Consider the following 20,432-nt stretch of genomic DNA (forward strand, 5'->3'; position numbering starts at 1 on the left):
AGATGGCTGGAACAAGTGGTCTTCCAGCCCTCTAAGGCAGGTGGTGTGGTGCCCCTCTGAACCACACCCTGATAGCCCTGATAGTGGAGACACTGGGTGAGGATTGGACAGGAAGGACAGGGCTGTCCCTGGCAGAGAAACTTGGCCTCCAGAGGGCCCAGCAGAGCTACCTGTAGGACCTAGGCTCCCTCATCATGGATGCCTGGGCACATGGGCAAGCACTCCTGTCCCCAGCAGCCTGCCATTCTACCAGTTCCAAAACTTTGTTAGGCTGACTGAGCAGCCTGCTCAACACCTTTTCTGAGAAGAAATGGCTCCTCAGATGCACTGGTAACACTGTGGCTAGAGGGCCCCACTGCCCTACAAGGGGACCAGCCAGAAGGTACTGGCGCCCTTCACATCTTTTTCTGCAACACATGCTCAGGCACACACGTACACAGATACATAAATATATACGCATGCATGCCCATGTGCTGGGTACAGAGGGTAGATGTTTCTTTGTTCCTCTTGGTCCATGCCAAGGAAATACTAAAATGACTCTTACCAGATTAGCTCCTACAAAAGGCACAGGTGCTTTGAGTCCCCAGACAAAGGTGCTGGGAATGGGATGGCAGTCTTGTCAAGGCTTATTGCACCCAGGTGTGGACTCTCCTCCCAGAGATCTTTTGGGGGCAGATGGAGGTGAACAGGAACATCTTTGCTGAGGGTATTCTTTGGAATGCTCTGCCATGGGCTCCGCCATTTTGTTGGGACATCTTAGCAGGTGCAGCTGTGGGCTGATGTGGTTGAGGGAAGAGGTGTGGGAACGGGAGCTCTGTGGAATGCATCCTCAGAGAGCAAACTGTCCACACGGCAAACCCTAAGCCGGGACCTGATAACAGGAAGACAGGCATTGATGCTGCCCAGGCAGAGGAAGGCAGCCTGGGGAAAGGTGGAGTGTTGGTGTGGCCACAGGGTAGGGAACTGCTGCATTGGCATTGTGTTGGGTGAGGATCCTGCATGGACAGCTCCCCATCTGCTGGGGCCCATCAAAGTTGGGGATGCAAAGTTGCTGAAAAATGTCCTTGGCTATTTCCAATTCTTCCACTTGTTTGATTCCCTTTCTTGTGGGCAGGTAGGCTGGCTCAAGACATGTTCTCTAGGATCCTACTGGGTTTCTCATCAACACTGCTGCTGAGTCCCTACACTTGCCCTGAGAATAATTCCCCCACAGTCGTGGGGGCTGAATGTTCCCCTCAAGTACCCCAGCCTGTGGGGCTGCCTGCTGCCTCGTTGTCAGCCTGATGGCTGGCCCACATCCTGACTGGGAACCTGATTGTGCTGCCTGGCCCCTGGAGACAGATACTTTCTTTCTACTCTAACATCTGAGACTGAGAATGGTTTTCTCTTTTATGGATAGGAATGACACGCTTTTTTTTTTTTTTTTTTTAAAGACTTCCATTTATTTTCAGAGAGAGAGAGAGAGAGCGCACAAGCAGAGGGAACAGCAGACAGAGGGAGAAACAGCCTTGCTGCCGAACAGGGAGCCTGATCCCAGGACCCTGGGATCATGACCTCAGCCGAAGGCAGATGCTTAACCCACTGAGCCACCCAGGCGTCCTGGAGTGACATGCTTTCTTGGGCACAGGGCAAAGATGATGACACCACAGCAAGACAGAGGCAGAGCCCCAGAATGTGCTACACACATGGACACCCTCTGCTTGTGTCCAGGCAGAGGGCAAGCATGGTGCCTGGACTCTTGGCTCTGGGACTCCCTGTGCTGGGTGGAACTGGGGGAAGGATAAAGCCGCTTTGGGACTCCCAATCCTACCATGGAGTCACCACACCATGTGGCCAAACAAAACCGGCTGGGGACAGAGCTACCCATGGGGAGGCTGCCCACTTGCCAGCCCCTCCCAGACTGAGAAAAACATTATGTTCAAGAAACAGCAGTGACCCTGAGCTGCCACTCATGGGTATGGTCTGGCCAGTGTGTAAGGAGCACGGGGTGAGGGAGGGAGGGTACGGTTCAGAGCCAAGAGTGCTTAGGGACTGTGACACGGGTGACTCACCAACTCCCCAACCCTTTCCTTTCCCTCCTTCTGTCCCCACGTAGTCTCTCACTTGGGCAAAGACACCACTTTTAATTTTTTTTTTTTTTATTAAAATACTGTTATACCCAGTGGAATGCAGCAGCAGTCCTGGTACAGGGTGGCATAACAAAACAGCCATGTTTACATTTTAAATATTTACGATAACTTAAACATACAGACACACGTCATGGTCTTTGGCAGAAAACGTTCACAGCACAAAAAATACTTTAAAAGAAATACCAAATATTAATCCAAAATATATTAAGTTGTTTTTTTTTCTTTCACAATATTTTTTTGCCATTTTTTCCCTCTTCTTTTTCTTGTTGCTTTGTAAACAATGCACATGAACCAAATGTATTTTTCAGCTTTAAAGAAGGATAGAGGGTTTAAAAAAAAATATGCAATTGTCCAGCAAATGCAAATGTTTAAAAAGGATACTTGAGAAATTATGGGAATAAAAACACATACCGAACCTAAAAACAGTAAAGGAAAAAACAAAGATTCAAGGAGAACTAAAAACAGTCAAGACAAACTACTAAAACCCACCAATCGGTCCTCGGGCTGAGCTGGGGGACTCTAAGACCTGAAGTCAAAGTCACTGCGGCTGGCAGGCTGTCACGTGGATGCTTTGCTCTGATTCCGAAGCACTGGCCCTGCTTCAGGACGCTGCTCACCGGTAGCTTGAGGAACCAGCCTCACGGGCGCCAATTTGTGCTGGGGGCTCCATTCAGAGGACGAGTTGAGTCACATCTTGTAGCTCACTGACCAGTTTTTCACCAGCATAGCTCCCTCTCCCAATCCCTCCAGGTGGGAACAAAGACTGATGAGAACAAAGCAACTTCTCTAGTTTCCTTCAAGAGAATTGGTGCTGGGATGCCCCCCAGATGTCTGTGTTTGGCGGCTCATTTCATCTGGCTCAGGGTTCATAACCAAACCGACAGAATGTCCCAGGGACAGGAGCTGTGGAGCCATGTCAAGAGGCTGGTAATGGGGGTCCCGTGGGCATTTAAACAAGGCTCAAGGTGGAGGAAGACAGCCAATGTCACGTGGATCAAACAGTATCAAAATCCACGGGCCAAGAACTTGAGAAAGGCAGAGAGCTGACTGAGAGGCTAGTCAGCAGTTACAGGAACCGTGGCGGTAGGGACAGGCGAACAGAGAGGATACAGATCCGAAGCGGCATGCTTCAATCTTCTGTTTCACAGGAAAGGGGAGTATGTACAAACTGCACAGCTTATCCCAGTCCACTCAGATGGCCCCTGCCCACTCCAGCTGATGGGACAAGGCTGTGGATTCTTCGGACTAACACTCTCCACAGTGCCCCGAACATGCAAGTCTCAGTGATCTCTGGGAGGCAGTGAGGAGCTGAGAACAGATGAGGTGGGCGGGGCCAAGTTAGCCACAGGGGAACAGCACGGAAGACTCTGCACTGAACCAGCCCACCTGGGGTCCATGGGCAGCCATCTTGGGAAATCAGTCTCCCAAACCAATATATCCCCACCCTTCCTGCCTGAGTGCCAACTGGGGGTCCAGAGAGGGCTCAGCTCCCTTCTGGGTTTCCAGTTTCTACCCCAACAGTAAGCCTGGGAATCCTCATTCTGCATGGGCTCAGGAGGAGGGATGTGGAGCTGAGAAGCAGGGTCTTCTGCACACAGGTGTTCTCACGGCTCCCCTCACCCCTGTAGCAGCCTTCTTAAGCCCCAGGGCACCAGCCAGTCAATGGGAACAGTGCCTGGTTTGGGGAAAGCCGGGCAGCAGCAGTTGGGAGGGGCTGCTGGAATGGCTGAGAGCGGCAGAGGGCAGACGAAACGGGGGATGGTTCGGAATCCCCAAGTACTACCTCCTTCAGATCAGTATCTCCACCATGTCTGACAAGTCCTGGACTCTGGATATAGCAACAGAGTCTGGAGAGAGACAAGAGCACAGGCAAACGTCAGTGAGCATCACAAGATGGCCCTTTTAAATCCTGGCACTTTTTCAAGATAGGATCTCCCTTCACTAACGTTGCCTTCCTCAGCTGCCCAGGTACCCAGGTACCCCCACCCCACCCCACTTGACCAACCGAGCACAAGGCTTTGCGTCCCCCACCTCTCCACCCAGACCGTCAGCGTCCGACGTGGAGGACACATTTATTTATAACTTTAAATTGGTTGGAGGCTCAGAGGGAGGGGGAGCCCTGAGGGAAGGAGGGAGGCTGCAGCATTCTTTCCGCGCCTGTGGTTTTCTGGGACCGTGAGGCGCAGGCCCACACCCGAGGGCTAATGTGAAAGGGAAGAAAACATTTAAAAGGCATCTTCTCAGATATCTCAGTCTTGGACTCTTTTTAAACTAACTCTTCTAACCTGAGATTGCCATCGGGTCACTTGCCAAGCTGCATCATCTTAGATGCTTAGATTGGCAACGAAATATGTAAGGAAGGCTACGCGCGAGCAGGCAGAGGGCCTCCCGCACAGCCGCTTTCTTTCTGAACTCGGGATCTGTCTGTGCTCGGGCTTTTCAGTTCCTTCTACCCGTGCATCCGACCAGCCCTCACGTCCACATGGAGGGGCCCACACAGCCAGCCCGTCCAGCACCGTGTGCAGCTCCCCGTGGCATGCAGGGAGCCAAGGGGTCTGGGAATGAAGGGCCCCATGCTCCAGCTCACGCCCCAGCGCGTCCACAGCCCTGTGTGGCACAGAGGTCCCGGGAAGGGGGACTTACCCAGTGAGGCTGTCCTCTGGCCCCCATTGTACCCCAGGAGGCTGTCGGGATCCAGTCCCAGGCAAGCGGCGGCACTGTCTGGGGGACCGTCGGTCTGGGTGCTCCCGTCTCTGCTCCCGTGTTTGGCGTGAGCTGGGAGGGAAGCCGCGGCCACCGGCTCCTCCTCGGGGGCCCGGTCCGCTGGAAAGGCAGGAGGCTGACAGTTATTGCCTCATGGAACTAGTGGTAGCCCCATGAAGGACAGACACCTCAAGTTAACTGTACCCACTGGGGGCCTGTGGTGGTACGGGTTGCTCTTGATTTTCAAGAATTTCGTTAAGATTCGGTCAGTACTCCTGTTTCCCAATAGGAGTAACTATCAGGCTGGATTGGTTTCCAAAGCTCTGCAGTGGCAGAAGCGTTCTTAGCGGGTTAAATCTGAGAACCAGTGGGGACTCTTGAATTTCTGTGGCATCCGCTGAGAGGAGCGGAGGACCTTGCCTGCAAGGTCCCTCTGCACAGGAAACTCTATTTCTGCTTAGATGGCGGGTGGCTGGGGTCCAACGTGCTGGAATTTACAGGGGTGGAGGCTAGCGCATGCCCCCTCACACCAGCAGGACAGCTGTGGACTGCCAGGTCACCGGAGCCAGTATGGAAGCTGGCTCCCTTGGGTTCAAGGATCGGGAAGCCCTGTCTGAGCCTCGGTTCTGGGAGCAAAGGCCTGACAGCAACCTAGCCCTCTACCTATGCCTTCCACCAGCCTCCTCTCTCACCTGTAGCGAGCCGGGCAGGGGCATCCACTTGCCGCTCACTAGAGGACAGACCTTGCCAGCTCTGGGTCCCTACTGTGGCAGCCACGAAGACAGATGGCACAGATTTGGCGGGCCTCAGGGAGCCCTGCACGGTCTTGCCCGGGTCTTTCCTGGAGCGCTGCTGAAGGACCTTGATCACTGCATCCTTCTCCAGGATCTGGGCATGGAGCACCTTCAACCTAAGGGGAGAGAGACCACGCTCACATGGTCAGACCTGCCGATCCAACGGCCTCCACCCTCCCCACCTCATGAAAGCCGGAGGGAGACTTCAGAAAGGTCATCACAGTTCTGGAATCCGAAGCCCTGAAAACTACCAGGGCACACGGCACTGGGCCTTTCTTATACCAGCAAAGGCAGGTCAAAGGGTGGGTTACATTCTTCAGATGACAGCAAGGGCACGACCCTTGCCCTGTGGGGCAATGCCCCGGAGCTGCTGACCATCTAATGAGCTTAGCTGTCCTGCTTGGCCTTATGAGTCGGACATATGTCAAATAGAAATCCTGTGAGGCCTCTGACGTTGTTTCTGAAGAGAAAATACTAGCTATCCGAAGCCAGGGCCCTAGCCCACCTTCCTTCTGGGGTAGCTCATGGTGTGGACTCCACTGGAAAGTCTTGTTCTCCCGACTGATTGGGGGTGGGAAAAGCAGACAGAGGCCAGAGCGTTGGATAAGCATCCAAAACCTGCACAGCCACGGTCCCCTGGGCAGACCAAGGAGTCGGCTGGTATCTCTGGGAAAGAACACGTGCGAGATGCCTGGTGTGCCAGACCCATGGGAACCGGCCCAGAGGGAGGAGGGCCTGCTGAGCCTCGTGGGGAGAGGGGTGTTTATCGGGGGCTAGGGGCACGGCAGGGACCGGACAGTGCCACCTGGACCCTTCAGGGGGCCTGGCCCAACCTGCTTTCCATCTCCTGATGCCTGTGGCCACCGGTGAGCAGGCCCTCGTTGAAGCTGCTGCTGGGCGAAGGCTGGGGGGAGTGTCGGATGAGAGTGGTGTCGCGCTGTGCGGCAGCCGTGGCGGCTGCATCCATGGCAAACTGCCTCATGGCTCGCTCCTCCAGATACTTCTGCTCCCACTTGGTCATATCCGCCTCCAGCGCCAGGACTTGCTCCTCCTTCTCTCGCAGTTGTTCTGACAGCCGCAGGGCACTGAGCTCTGGGGACCCACCGCTGCCACTGGCACCAGTGGGGGGGCCTGCCTGTCTCTGTGGAGAAGGGAGTACTGTGTTCAAGGGCGGAGGCTGGCATATGGCAGCCCCAGGTCCTCACCCCTGCACCCTCCCTTAGCCTGCCCCCCCCCCCCCCCCCCACTCCCTGCCCTGCTGCTACCAAAGAGGAAGGAAGCAGGTGCTCTGCCTCCCCACACCCGTGTGGCTGAGGGCGTAGGAAAGATCAGGCCTGCCTCTGCACAGGGGACCCGAGAAAGTATCCTCCAAATGGGGAAAGGGGAGCTCTCAATAATCACACCGTGACAACTGGTGCAGACCAGGGCCCACCTGGGCAGTCCAGGGCCTGTGGTCACTCTAGCCCCGTGGGAAGGGTCAAGTGGGGGAGTGGAGACAGAACTCCATCTGGCTTGTAAACACTAGCATTATTAACACAGCCGAGAGCGAGGATGAAGACTCAGGATCTGGGTTACCACCTGCCCTCTCCAGTCGGGGAGATGTGTGAGAGCTGGCTAGTCTTCCGCGCTGAGGCTGCTGGGCTATCTCTCCAGAGATCAAGGTTGCCAACCCCTGCTGCTGCTAAGGACCAAGGCCCACGTTCTAAGTGCCCACGGCTAGCACCCGGCCAAGAGGCAAAGCCTCTTCTAAGGCTGGTGGCTGGGAGGAGCTGGGGCGAGGCTGGTGCACAGATGCCCCCTGCTCTCCAGGGGCACCTCCACCCGGATCTCAGCAGCAGCTTCCCAGACCCCGCCCTCCCTACGCCACCTCCTCCGGTCTCGCTGCCTTGAGTCTTGGAGCTCACCTGCTGGGCACGTAGGGCCTTGAGCTCCTGCTCCAGGCGGGTCCGCAGACGCAGCTCCAGCAGCTCACGCTTCTCACAGGCCGCCTGCAGCTGCCCCAGGGCCTGCTGCAGCCGCTCCACCTTCTCCACGTAGGCCTGCTTCTTGCGCAGCTCCTCCTCCGCCCGCGCCGCCCGGCCCTGCGCGTTGCTCAGAGCCTGCTCCAGCAGCTCTGCGCGCCTCCGCTGGTCCTCGATAGCACCGCGCAGCAGGGCCGTCTCCCGCTCCAGCTTCTCCTGCTCCTGCTGCTGCTCGTAGCCTGCAGCGGGGAGGCAGGGGTGCTGGGTCAGGGATGGCAACCATCCCACCTGGTCCCACGGGGCGCCCACCATATGCCAGGCTCTGCACGGATGGCTCCGTGGATGCGTCTGCGTCCTGGCCTCTCCTCAACCCTGGGAGTTAGGCGCTATTGTTACCATTGCCATTTTATGGCGGAGGATAGGTACGGGCGTTTGCGGTAATAACTGGTCTACGCTGCCTCTGCTGGGACGTACACAGCCCCAAACACCGTCCACCTGCACTTCGTGTCACCATTTCCAAAACACATTCACCCTGTTCTTTGGGCCTCAGGAAGACACTACAGACTGGCCAGATAGGAACTGTGATAGGAACCCACAGACGAGAGAAGGTGCAGGTGGACTATGACAGAACCATCGTTAACACGAGAGAAGGAACAGGGAAGAGAGGAAGGGCCAGCCGCACCATGGGCCGGGCGCTTACATATCTCATTCCCCTGAAGCCTTCAAAGTAGGATACGTGACCCGCAACATATGGGGGAAAAAACACAGGACTGGTGCTGCTAAAGTGGGGACCCAAGTAAGCTTGGCCTCCCAAGGACCAGGCTGCTTCTGGCTGTGGCAGGAGGCCCCCATGCCCAGAGGCCTCTCAAAGCGGGCTCCAGGACTCATTCTGTGGACCCAGAGACCCCCAGAATAAGGCTACATTTCCCTCCTTGGTTTGGGGGACCACTGAGATGTTGGCGGATGGGCTCATAATGAATGCAAACTTTGTGTCACAATCAAAATGACTACGGTCCGAAGATTTGTGTCTAAGCTACTAGCTAGCCCAACTTTTAAATAGGGATTTTTTTTTTTTTTTTTTTGCTTGCTGGGAGAACTCTGCTCAGGGACCCACTTCACACTGTGGGGCCAACTAAGGCCCAAGCCAGACCATGAAGTCCTCCAGCTGATGCTCTAGGTCTAAATTCACCTCCCACCCGCCTGCCCTCTGACAGTCCAGCCCGCTCCCCCTGCTCCCAAAGAGGGTGTCGGCTGCTTGTCTTGCTGGAGGGTAGAAGGCGGTGGGCTGTAGGGCCTGCCTGATGAACACCGAGGCACTGTCTCTAGAGCGTGCTCTATCATAGTACCGTGGGATTTTCTGCTGTAATCAAACTGTTCCACCCTGTGCCAACAGTGCTGTAGCCACTAGGCTCTCGTGGCTACTGAGCAAGCACTTACAATATGGCTAGTGGGAGGAAGGAACTGAATTTTTAATTTTATCCCATTTTATTTAATTTTAGTCTTTGGGCCACATGTAGCAAAGTATGTAGCACAGGAGACAGGTTTTGGAATAGAAGAGTGAAGGCTTGGGACCTGGGCAGGCCAAGGGAAGATTCACTTACTTAGGGCCTTAGGACTGGAGGAGGAGGACACAGGCAACCTAGGCCAGCTCTGGCTCATTGTGGAATTTTTCAAGGCTGGTGGGTCCAGGCTGGCCTTACTCCTTGGTGTGGAGGAAGATGAGGAAGCTCAGTAATACTGAAACTGAGGCATCCGCAGTGGGCTGACTTAGCATCTAAAGAACATGGTGGAGAGGCCGGCAGATAAAGTACATTGCGGATTTGGGCCTAGAAGCGATGATCCCTTCCTGTATGTGCTCCAAGGGCCCACAGCCCACAGGGCTTACAGGAAGCAGCCTCTCCTCCCAGTTTTTACCATGACTGCCCCATATTCCAGCCCCAGAACCCGAGGCTCAGGTGAGAAGAAAATGCTCAGGTGGACAGAGCTAAGAGAGCTCGGCCTCAGAACTCAAGGCCAGATCCCCAGAGAGGGCAGAGCCAGACCAGAGCAGTCAAAGCAGGGGTGGGGTGGGGTGGGGGTGGGGGTCTGTACCAAAAGTAGGTAACATTGGTGACAGTGATCACCCTTTCCTACTACTGCTGACTGACCCCAGAAAAAAGGTGAGGTCAACCAGAGACATTTTCCCTGGGAGATTTATGTTTTCTCCATGTGTATTAAGGAACAAGGAAGAGCTGCTTCACTTTCCTTAGTCCTTGGGGAGGGATGGGGGGACCCAGTCTCTGTTTCCCCACAGCTTCCTGCTGCCTTGCACAACCTCTAAGGCCCTGGTAGGGGCCATCTCCAGCCACCAGGATGGAACCATAGGCTTCTCTTATCTGTCGGGGAGGAGAGCTCCTAGGCTGGGGCGGGGCAGACAAGTTGGGAGATTGGAGGGGGCCAAGGGCAGGCAGAAGGGGGTTCACCTTCTGCCCTGGAGAAAGCCACTGGCTGGGGCCCACCAGCTCTGGCCTTGTCCCTTTGTCTCAGTGGCTCTAGGCAGGGGAGGGAGCGGAGGGGGGGGGGGGCAGGCCCAGAGCGGAACAGCCCAGCGGCTCAGGAATGCCAGGCATCCAGGTCACCCGCGGCTGCGAGATTAATGGCTCCAGCGAGGAGCCAAGAACAGCCTGGCGCTTGCTCCACAGGGAGCGGAAACGTCTCCAGGCCAGCCTCCCCCACTTTGCCTCTCCTCTGCTGGCTCCCAGAAATCTGTCTAGCGACTTCCTTTCTGAGGCAGTGTGAGACCCCAAAGCCTACACTCTTCCTCTAGGAGGCCCCCATCCCTCCCCAACTCCCAAGGGCTACACCAAGGGCTGTCCCCTTTCTGTCCTTCCCCACCATCACCTCCCTCCCAGGCACCCAAAGTCATTGCCACCTTGCTCTGTTCCGTATGGCCTAGCCTACCTCCTGCTCCACCCCAACCCCTAATCCCTTCAGGATCGTGTCCCCCCACTTGCTGTCCTGGGCAGCCCTGTCTGGGGCTCTGAGCCCCCGTGCAGCAGAAGGAGGTGCTGCCAGTCAGAGCTCAGTCCTCAAGCTGGTCCCTGACTTCTGGATGCCCCATTCTGTCCAGACCCCTCACATATAGTAGGCTTTCTCAAAGCCACTCTCACCAGGACACCAGCCACCCCCATTCCATTTCTCTGCAAAAGCCCGAACACCATTACAGCACAGTAGGAACTTGCTCCCTCTGTCTCTTCTGACTGGTAGTGCTTCTTCCTGCTGCCAAGCTTCCTTTAGTCCCACTCCACATACCTCCCCGAGCCATCCCACTGCCTCTTCCCCTGTGGGCAGGTCTCTGCCCCTGCCATCCCCACAAAGCCTCTCTCAGGCCAGTGGGGACTTCCCACTCACTAGTATCCAAGGCCAGGGGCACCTTTGTTACCTTACATCTGTGGTTAGAAAACCCTGCTTCCTTCTCAAGCTCAGCCCCTCTCGCTTGACCGCCCCCCCCCACCCCTGTGCCTTCCAGTACCTGCTCCCACCCTCTGCCCAGTTCCTGAGAGGGGCTTAGCATGGTTCTGCTAATGAACAAGTGACTGACTGAATAGACCAGTCAATACTGAATTCATCCACTCTCTTCCAGAAGCCTTCCACCACCCCTATTAGAGGAGCTTCCTAAACCCTTTCCTCAGCCTGGTTAAGCTCCAGGAACGCACTGTGGGTTGTCTGCCGGGACCCTCACCTGCCCACCTTGTTATGGCCCAGTTGCACCATCCTCCCCAGCTTCTCACATTCCAGCTGGGCACCCCTAACCTTCCTGCGTCTGGAACTCCCTGGGGAACTCAACATTCCTTCTCTCTGTTCCCACTTGCCTCCAGGGTTATCTGGCCTCCCCCAATGCCCACTGCATCTCTAGTTCTGAAGGATACTGTACCGACACAGCAGCACAGTTCAGCAAATCACTGCGCCCCAGTGTCCCTCTGCTAACCACTCATCTCTCCAATAAATACAGAACATCATCGTATCTTTGGAAGCCACCACTCCCAGCTGAGACACCGCAGTGCCGGGTACGTAGTAGGCATTCTGGAATCCTGTGTTCGAAGCACTGCTTTGCCAGGCGGGAGGGCCAGTCCTTTGTGTCCACAGTCTCCCCACCCACTTATCTGTGCGGGCCTCTAAGCGGGAACCCCACTCACTCTGAGCAAGCAGCTTGGCCACCATGTCCTGACTTCCTGCCTGGGCCTCCTGGGTCTTGGTTGCTAGACGACGATTTGCAGATTCCAATCTCTCTGTTTCAAATGAAGGAAAAAAATGTTTTGAGGAAAGATGCTGGGAGTATCAGGTGAAGCTGCCTGCCCGGGTGTCCCCTGGGGTCCTGGGTGTGGGGCTGCACCCTCCAAACCAGGGACAGACTGATAGGGAGCCACTGGGTGTGCTCCGAGCCAAGTGAGGAGGGAGACACTGGGCACATCAGTGAGGGTTCCGCGAGAGGTTCCAAGGTGCAGAACAGACACAAGCATCCCCCTGTCAAGGTGGCTTCCAGGAGTTTCAAGCTGGCCCCCTGTGAGCCAGTTTACACTTATTTTTGCAGAATGCAGAGATTCTCCATTCCTCCCTAGACCAGAGCAATCAGGGCCTCCACAGATGCTTGCCAGCCCCTCACCCTGGGTGCTCTCTCTCACCTCTAAGATCCCTGTTGAAGTCCTGCAGCCTCCTCATTTCACTGTCCATTTTGTTCCGCATGGTCTTCTCCAGGGCCTCCCGCTTGGAAGAGGCTCTCGTCAGGCTCTCGTGGGCCTCGGAGAGCCGCTGGATTTCACCTTCCAGCTGCAAGAGGCAGAAAGGAGAGCTGAAGGAAGGGGACAGATCCCAGACAATGTGTGCCCTCAGGGTCCCCTCCACAGGCCCAGGCTGCTTTGCTACGCCATCATAAAGGGTGAGTGAGAAGAAGGTATAAGGTGACGGCAAAAAAAAAAAAAAAAAAAAATCCAGGGTGCTATAGTGGGATGTTCAGAAGCCCAAATCAGATACTAGAACCAGCATGCAAGGGTCCCCGCAATTGTGCCAATGCTGAGTGAACCCAGGGCCAGGTTCTCTGGAAGTGGCTGCCCTGGACTGACCCAACATAGCTTCCCTGCGCCCAATGGTCCAGAAGGAAGTATTTTACTTTTGGTTAGTTTCTACTGAGAGTCTGAGCCCCGTGGGATAGGACTGGGCACAGAAAAAAGACTCCAGCCGTGTTCTGGGAGTTTTGAGCAAGCTGGGACACCATAGGAGGCCAGAGGCCACCTGTCAAAGCTGAATGCACAGCAAGTAAACCTTCACGAAGGAAGGGGGCGCGAGCTGCCAGCCTCAGTTGCCTGTGGCCGGAGTATTTCTTCCTGTGGCCATCACCCTCTGCTACAGAGGGCCAGCCTGGCCCCAGCGGCCCCTCCCACTTGGCTGCTGGCAGGTTCCGCACGTGCTCCAAGCTCTGCTCCAAGCTCGGCTGGGATTCCAATAAGTAGCTCGTTTTTTCCAAGAGGAGGGGCTTTCTCTGGGGCCAGGGCTGGCCTAGAACAGACTTGCTGTTGTGTGGGGGACACAAAGGGCTCTCTGTGGGAGGTGTCCGCAGGAGGGGGTGTGTGCAGGGGAAGGGCGTGCAGGGAGCTGGTGAATGGGCTCTTTTTATCACTGCTGGGCAGCAACTGCTCACACTCCAGGGCTGCTCTGCTGGCCTCGAGGTTGCTCCCCAGCTGTCTAGAGTCAGCGAGGGAGGGCATGGGAAGGACGAAGGGGTGGGCAGCAGCTCCCCCACCCCTGACCATGTCCCTCTCTTCTGAGGTCCCAGCAGGGCCTACCTTCTCAATGCGGCCAGCCTTCTCTGCTGAGCTCTCCAGCTCCCTCTGCAGCCTCTCATTGTCCCTCTGCAGCCTGGCATTGTCCCTCAGCAAGGTCTCCAGCTGGGCCAGGTGGGCGCTGCCCGAGGTGGCAGAGGGGGCCTGGGTGCTTGCTGGCCCCTCCATCTCGGGTGGACCGAGGGAGCCTAGGGGGCCATGGCTGAGAGCAGCTGGGTGTGGGGGCAGGGGGGGCTCCTGGGGCTGCTGTAAGTACTGGTACTGTTGTTGCTGCTGGAGGAACACGGGGGGCACCTGGGCCTGCAGGATCCTGGGGAGCAGAAAAGACGGTGTTCAGAGACGGCACAGACCCCTGTGGCTCCCACCTGAGCGGCCCTGAGTAGGCCCAGCCCTCCTGGCATACGGGAGAGGCTCCCCACGACATCAGGCAGTGACCAGCGGGGAAGGCCTTTTCCCCACGGTGTCTACCCTAGACCCTCAAGGGGTTTTAACATCAGGATGCTTGTGTCACACCCAGCATCACAGTTGGCTGGGACCTTATGAGCCACCAGCAGATAAATAAGGCATCTTAAGCACTGAGCACTTGACCTTTCTAATTCACAGAAGGTTCTTTTGGGTCTGGAGGCCACACTGATGGTGATTGAGCACACAGCCTCCCAGGCCCCTGGGCTGCTTGATGGCTGGACTCCAGCAGCTACCCCTATGTCTGTCTGTTCTAAGCCTCTCACACCAGCACCAGCACCTGCACAACCACGTTTTTCTCCCTCCTATTTCGGGTCCCGTCACCCATCGCAGAAACATTTTTTTGAATACTGTGGCTAAGGGCAGAGTGGTAAGATGGATGTCTAGGGAAATAGTCTACAAAATCGGCATTCAAGTCTCTGGGGTGCTGGCGTGCCTCTGCTCCTCACAAGGGTTAGCATTCCCAGCCTCAAGGGGCTGGCCAGGCCTACACAAAGCCTGGCAGGATCCTGGGCCTACAGCACGTGCTCCCACCATGGAGGCCCAGCCTCTATCTCTCCCAGAGGTAACTGCAGCGTCTTGTCTGTTTAAAAAGAGTAAATGTGACCCACACCCTGGTTTTTCTTAGGCATAGGGGCTACCACCGTGATAGCCCGAGTTTAAAAACGATGTTCCACTGGCCTCTAACAATGCTGTAATGTCGCTCTCAGAGCCCCATTAAGGGAAGGAGCAAAAAGCAAGAGGCATGGGGTGAAGCCTGGTCACAGGGCCTTTCTGGGGCCTTGGGACTCCAAGTGTAAAAGAACAGGCTGCCTCCATCACACCAGGAATTTTCCAAGTCCCAGACGCTCCATGAGAGTTGGATGCCACTCAGTGCTCATGCCCTCCCCCGCCATTACCTCCCCTCCCCTGCTCCCCTGAGGATCCTAGACTAGAAGAAAAGTCCCTGCCCCAAGTTCCCAATGAACAGTCCTTATGTGATCAGCTGAAAGGAGAGGCTGGACAGATCTATTTCTCTCCCTGCCTAAGGTAGAGCTTCCAGCAAGAGCTGAACAGAGGGTCCCCACAGGAATGTGCAAACTCTCCTTGCACTGCTAAATGTGGCGTTCTTGGGGTTGCTTCACGAACTTTCTCCCCCCTGCAGTAGGCCAGGCAGACACAACTGGCATTCTTTGTGGATGACTTAGCTCTGAGAAAGAATAGATTCTCCTCTCCCTTCACATTTGCTCTCCCTTCCCCTATTCTGCTCCCCCCTCCCTTTTTTGTTCTCCTGTGGTCTACTTCCTTTCCACGATATTATCTTTTCCTGACAGGATTCAGTAAGGCTGCTCCAGAAGAAGAAACCCACGACTCAGCTTCCGAAACTCTCCCTGACCAAGCTCTGAGAAAGGAGCTAAGGCGGCAGGAGGTTGGGGGGGGGGGGGGGGGGGGGGGGGGGGGGGGCTGGGCACGAGAGGTGGAGGTTGGAGAAAACCCACAAGGCTCCATCCTCTGCTCCTCCATACCAACACCATGGCGTCACTCGTTTCTCGAGAGCAAGGAAAGGCATCTATCCCAGGAAAAGGCCAAATGGTGGGAAAGTGGGTGACTAAATGAAGACTCAGCAAGCATGATGAGAACCAGAATTCATCCTTGAGCCTTCCAGAAGAAAGGAGGCTGCGAATGCTCTGGCCCCTCTGGTGGGGTTTCCTAGACCAGCACGCGGGGAGATGCAGTGTGTGAATGGAGAAGTGTGTGTCCGCTTCTCAGAAGGTGCTGGGCCAACGGAGAAGCCTGGGGCAGAGCCGCATTCCTAGGAACCATTATTTCTGCAAACTGTCTGGGCTTTCTGCCTCCTCCTGGTCTCTTGCTTCCATTCTTGCCCCTCCAAATCCATTCTCTCTACCTGCAGCCCCAGGGAACTTTTGAAAGAAGGAAGCCAAATTGCATCCTCTAACGGCTTCCCTTCACACTCAGAATCAAACTGCATTCCCCAGCAGCCTTTTCCCAGTGCCCCAGAAAGGGGCTCGTCTGGACCTCAAGTCCTCTGCCCCAAGGGGCTCCAGCCACCTGGGGCACATAGGGAAACAGGAAAGGAAATGCAGAGTAGCAAGCAGTCAGCTCCTGCCTGGGTGTAGGATAGGGGATAGGGGGAGGTCTCTAAGGAGGCCATCTGGCCCTTCCTGCCTCCAGTAAGGAGTGCCTCCCACTAATCACAGAAAGCAGACTGTCCACTTGGTCTTAAACATCTGCGGGGAAGGAGGTCTCACCTTTTTCCCACTTAGCTTGGAAACAGTTTGGCAATGATTCCCAGCCCTTGTCTTGAGCAAGTTCTTTCAAAAACCTAACCTTTACCCTGCTGCTGTAACTGGTACCCCCTGGAAACCCTAGTTACTTGATAGCTAATCACACAACGGTATCCATCTCCAAATTAAAGCAAAAGACACCACTAAGTTCTCCTGTGATCTGGGCTACGTCCTACTCTCTCTTCCAGGAATCAGCCCCTCCTTGGGAAGGAGAGGGGTGTACTGGTGGCCTTCCTCTGGGGCTTGCCAGCCCTGGCACAGGTATCATCTGGAAGAGTCAAGAGCTTGAAAGATCAGGATGAGCAGTTACCTGACTTCAGCATGCTGGAAGTGTGGGCTTCCGCGGGTGCGGTACCGTGGGTCGGTGACAGCACTGGCAGTCTCATGAGCTAGCATAACGTGGGGGTACTGAGGTGGAGGTCCACGGGGCTCTGGGCCCTCGGCTGGGAGGGGCCTGGACACAGGGCCCTGCTGACTGCGGGCCAGCTGCGGGAAGCTGTGGGAGGAGCTCATGTGGCTGGGGGCCCGGGCACCGTTCCTCTCCAGGGACAGTTGAAGGAGCCGCTCACTCAGGGAGCGCACATGCCCGTGACGCAGCTCCCGCAGGGCCTCGTCCTGACTCCGATGGGCTCCTGAGGCCCCTCGGGGATCCCGGTCCCCCACATGCGGCCGGGGACCCGCCTGCTGGGCCGCATAGTACTGGGAGTGGGCTTTGGCCTCTTCATAGGTGGGCAGCTCCTCACCCTTGCTGGGCTGCGGGCACAGCCGGTAGAGGGTGTTCTCTGCCAGGTGGGTCTCACCGCCCTGGTGCTCCTGGCCCTGGGGCTCCTGCCTGGTGGCTTGCTGCAGCACCTGAGCGTCCTCAGGTGCCAAGACCTCGGCAGAGGCTTGGGGGCTACCTGTGCCCCCGGCTCCGGCCCCACCCCGCAGGGCCTGCTGTTGGATGGCCAGCAGCGTGCGTGTCTCTGTCAGGTTGCCATAGCGCAGCTGCTCCTGGATGAGACGGTGCAGTACTGTCCCGGAGGAGTCTTCCAGCGTCCTCATGCTTCCTCGGCTGCCACACACCCACTGGCGGCTCGTGGCACCTCGCCCCAGGGCACCTGGGAGGAGAGAAAGAAGAGCAATGAGGGGCAGCACGCAGGAAAGAGCAAGGCTGTGGAGGGTCACCCAAGCCTGGGCTCAGCTGCCAATGCTGCCACCTAATGATGAAGGCAAGTGACCTAACCTGTGAGACTCAGTTTCTCCACTGGAAAAATTTAAGAGTAATGCTTGCCTCATGGAGTTGAAAATTAAATAAGCCAAGGGCTGCTGAGCTCCTGGTGCACTGTAAATTCTTGGCAGAGGACTGCCATTACAGTCCTATTCGCAGAGACTTACTGGCCCAAAGAAAGACCCCAGTAACTTTGAAGGTAATCAATCACCCAGGAACCACAGCCTCCTGCAGTCAGCTTCCCAATGAAAAGGCTGATGAGAGACCTCAGCGTAGGGGTGGCTCAGCTATAACCACTAAGCACATTCAGGGTTAGACAGGGTCCCAGCTTCTTGGCACATGGTGAATAATCAGTCCAGCCTAGCAGAAGCCCTGGGCAAACAGCCCCTACGTCCCTCTAGAATGCAGCACTCCTGAGCCCTAGCCTTGGCACAGTTAACTCATCACCCTTTACCCCCTTTCCCACACTGTGCCCTCCCTATCATGGCATGACCTTGGCAGTCACTCTGCAAGGTGAATGGGAAGAAGGGAGAAAAGTCATCTGGTTTGGTGAATAAGGGATGAGAGAAGACAGGCTAGCTACCACAGGACCATGGTTTTGTGAAATGAGGCATCAAGGTTTATGGGCCAGTCACACAGTCTGTGTGCGGACAAGTGCCTGGGAGCACCTGGAAAGACAAAGGATGGCACCGTGTCTTTGATTTTTGACCGTCCGACCGATGTAAAACACACACACACCTGCTACTTAGAAAAAGACCCGGATGGTCCTCTGCTACATTGTGGGGGTGGGCGCTGGGCATCTTGACATCACTAACAACCATCTGAGCCAAATGGAGGAGTAAGGGAGCAAGGGAGAGGCTCCTGGTTGCTGGGGCTGGGCGCCTGCAGCGCAGGGCATGTGTCCCGAGGAAGGAATTCTCTTCTGAGCTTGGGCTCTCAGTGGCTCAGGTCCTGGAAAACTGCCCGCCTCACTGGGCTTCCTTCCCACAGCCTCCTCCAACACAAACCTCCAAAGGAGATTTGGGGAAAACCAAACAAAACCCACATCTCCATAGGTCCTTACTTATGGGGGGAGGGGAGTGGGAAAAACATGGTCCCTCCCCTGCCTCAAAAGTAGCCCCAGGGCCCCACTGCATTTTGGATTTGGGAGGCTGGCACTCCTTCCTCCCAGCGGCCCAGAAAGGAGGAGAGGGAGTGGAGTCTGGAAGGCATCTTCGTCCCCATCCTTTCCGGCACCCAATCATGCTGCCCCCCTCTCCCTACACACAGTAGGTGTGGAGATCCAAGACTCCAGAGTTGCCAGAGGCAAAACAAACCAGAATCAATTCACCTTAGAGTTTCATCCACGAAACTCTACGAGTTTCATCCACGAAACTCATTTTCTTAAAAAAAAAAAAAAAAAAAAAAACCAGTTTGGGCTGACTCCCGCTGAGAACGAAGAAGGGGGTGGGGTGTACCGAATGCAGAGTTTCCTGGACACATTCCTAGTCTCCTCCCCGCAGAAATGTGCCTGGGAGCGGGGAACACCTACCGGACCTCTCAGCCGAGTCTGTCCCTGTCAGGCCCCTCGTATGCACATTCTTTCAGCTGAGCCGTTGTTAAATCTGGGACCACGACCCCAGCCATGCACCTTTGGTGCACCAGCGCACGCAACTCCCTGAACACCCCACCCCCGTTCCTAAGTAAGCACACAACTCCGGCTCTCGCTAGCTTAAGGAACCCAAGCAAACTCTCAAAGTCGGACTGCAACCCAGCCAGGATCCAGCCCTACCCGGACTCCAAGCCGACCACGAACACCCGGAGGCTGCCAGGGCGCTTAGAGCGAGCAGGCGAGGGTAGCCGGTAACCCACTGAGTTCTTTAAGCTTTGCGGGTCCGCCTCCCTCCCGGCCTCCCGAGCCCTCTTTGTTTTCCAAATGCTCCAACGCTGACGTCACCGGGCTGGACGGCCGGCTGCATTCTTTCTAAGTGAGAGCCATTCCGTGGCTCCAGAGAGGATTTTCCAAGGAAGACAAAGAGGAATTCTTGGACTAGTTGAGGGCAAAGACACCTGTAATCCCCACCTAACCAGTTCAACCCCAAGGCCCTGCAACTTGAACTCCGAGCGGCGCCTCCTGCCCTGTTCCGCGCCCCTCTCCCAGGCCCACGACCCACTACAGGGGACTCCGCTCTCGCCAAAGGCTGCCCCTCTGCCCCCGCCTCAAGGGACCCGCGCGCCAGCGACAGCCCCAGACCCAGGCACGCTGCGAGGGGCCGGCAGCGAGGAACCGCTCAGGGCCGCCTCCGCGGCTTCCTCGAAAGGGCGCACTTCACCCAGGGGACGCTCGGTGCGTCCGGCTCCCGCTCCCGGAAAAGGGCGGGCTGCACGGGGTCTCTGGCTCCGGCTGGACGCGCGTCTCCCCGGGCCCGCGCGCTCCCCGAACCCCGGAGGCGCCTTCCTTACCGCTGTGGCCCGCAGGTGCTCGGCGTAGTCAGACCCGACGACCCGGCCCGGCCCGGCCCGGTCCGGCCCGGCTCGGCTCGGCTCGGCTCGGCTCGGCAGCGGAGGTGTGCACTCGGCGGTGGCGCGGACGCTCTGGCCGCTCGGGCCCCAGCGCGCAGCCCCAGAGTCGGCCCGCGCCGGAGGCGGCTGCTATGCCAGGAATGTGAGAGTTTCAGGTTCCCCCTCGGGATCAAAGCGAACCACAAATAACCTCTCAGCGCACCGCCCTCCTCCGCCCTCCGCCTCCTCCCGCTCCCTCCTCCCGGCCCCCGCCTTCCTCTCGGGAGGCGGCGCTGCGGGCTGAGCCCGGAGCTCCCTTCCCGGGCCGCCCAGAGCCCTCTAGGACGCCCTACACCTCTCCCGCCTCCACACCCCACCGCCACGCTTTGCCTTCGGGGCTGCTGCGGACGAATTCATCTCCTCGGCCATTACCGTCCCGCAAACCCGTCCCCGCCTTTCCACCCACTCTTTCATTCCTGTGCGCGGACAGGGACACCCGAAAGCTGGACAATCGCGTATCCCTGAGGGGTTCTGGGTTTTGCTGCGGCGGAGGGGTTCGGGGAGTGTGTGTGTGTGTGTGTGTGTGTGTGT

The 20,432-nt window shown here is 56.7% G+C and overlaps 1 protein-coding gene across 1 annotated transcript; it reads right to left on the reverse strand.

The window, feature by feature from the left end:
- Positions 1 to 2,120: 2,120 nt before the first annotated feature.
- AMOTL2 (angiomotin like 2) lies at positions 2,121 to 19,890 on the reverse strand. Its single transcript, XM_059390949.1, has 10 exons — positions 19,803 to 19,890; positions 16,461 to 17,250; positions 13,407 to 13,713; positions 12,249 to 12,393; positions 11,763 to 11,855; positions 7,531 to 7,826; positions 6,460 to 6,767; positions 5,525 to 5,742; positions 4,773 to 4,952; positions 2,121 to 3,976 (listed from the first exon to the last, which is right to left on the reverse strand). The coding sequence occupies exons 2-10, from the start codon at positions 17,192 to 17,194 to the stop codon at positions 3,918 to 3,920; spliced, it is 2,340 nt and encodes a 779-aa protein (XP_059246932.1). The 5' UTR covers positions 17,195 to 17,250; positions 19,803 to 19,890; the 3' UTR covers positions 2,121 to 3,917.
- Positions 19,891 to 20,432: the final 542 nt, after the last annotated feature.

Source organism: Mustela nigripes, chromosome 2, assembly GCF_022355385.1.
Source record: "Mustela nigripes isolate SB6536 chromosome 2, MUSNIG.SB6536, whole genome shotgun sequence".
NCBI classification, from domain to species: domain Eukaryota; kingdom Metazoa; phylum Chordata; class Mammalia; order Carnivora; family Mustelidae; genus Mustela; species Mustela nigripes.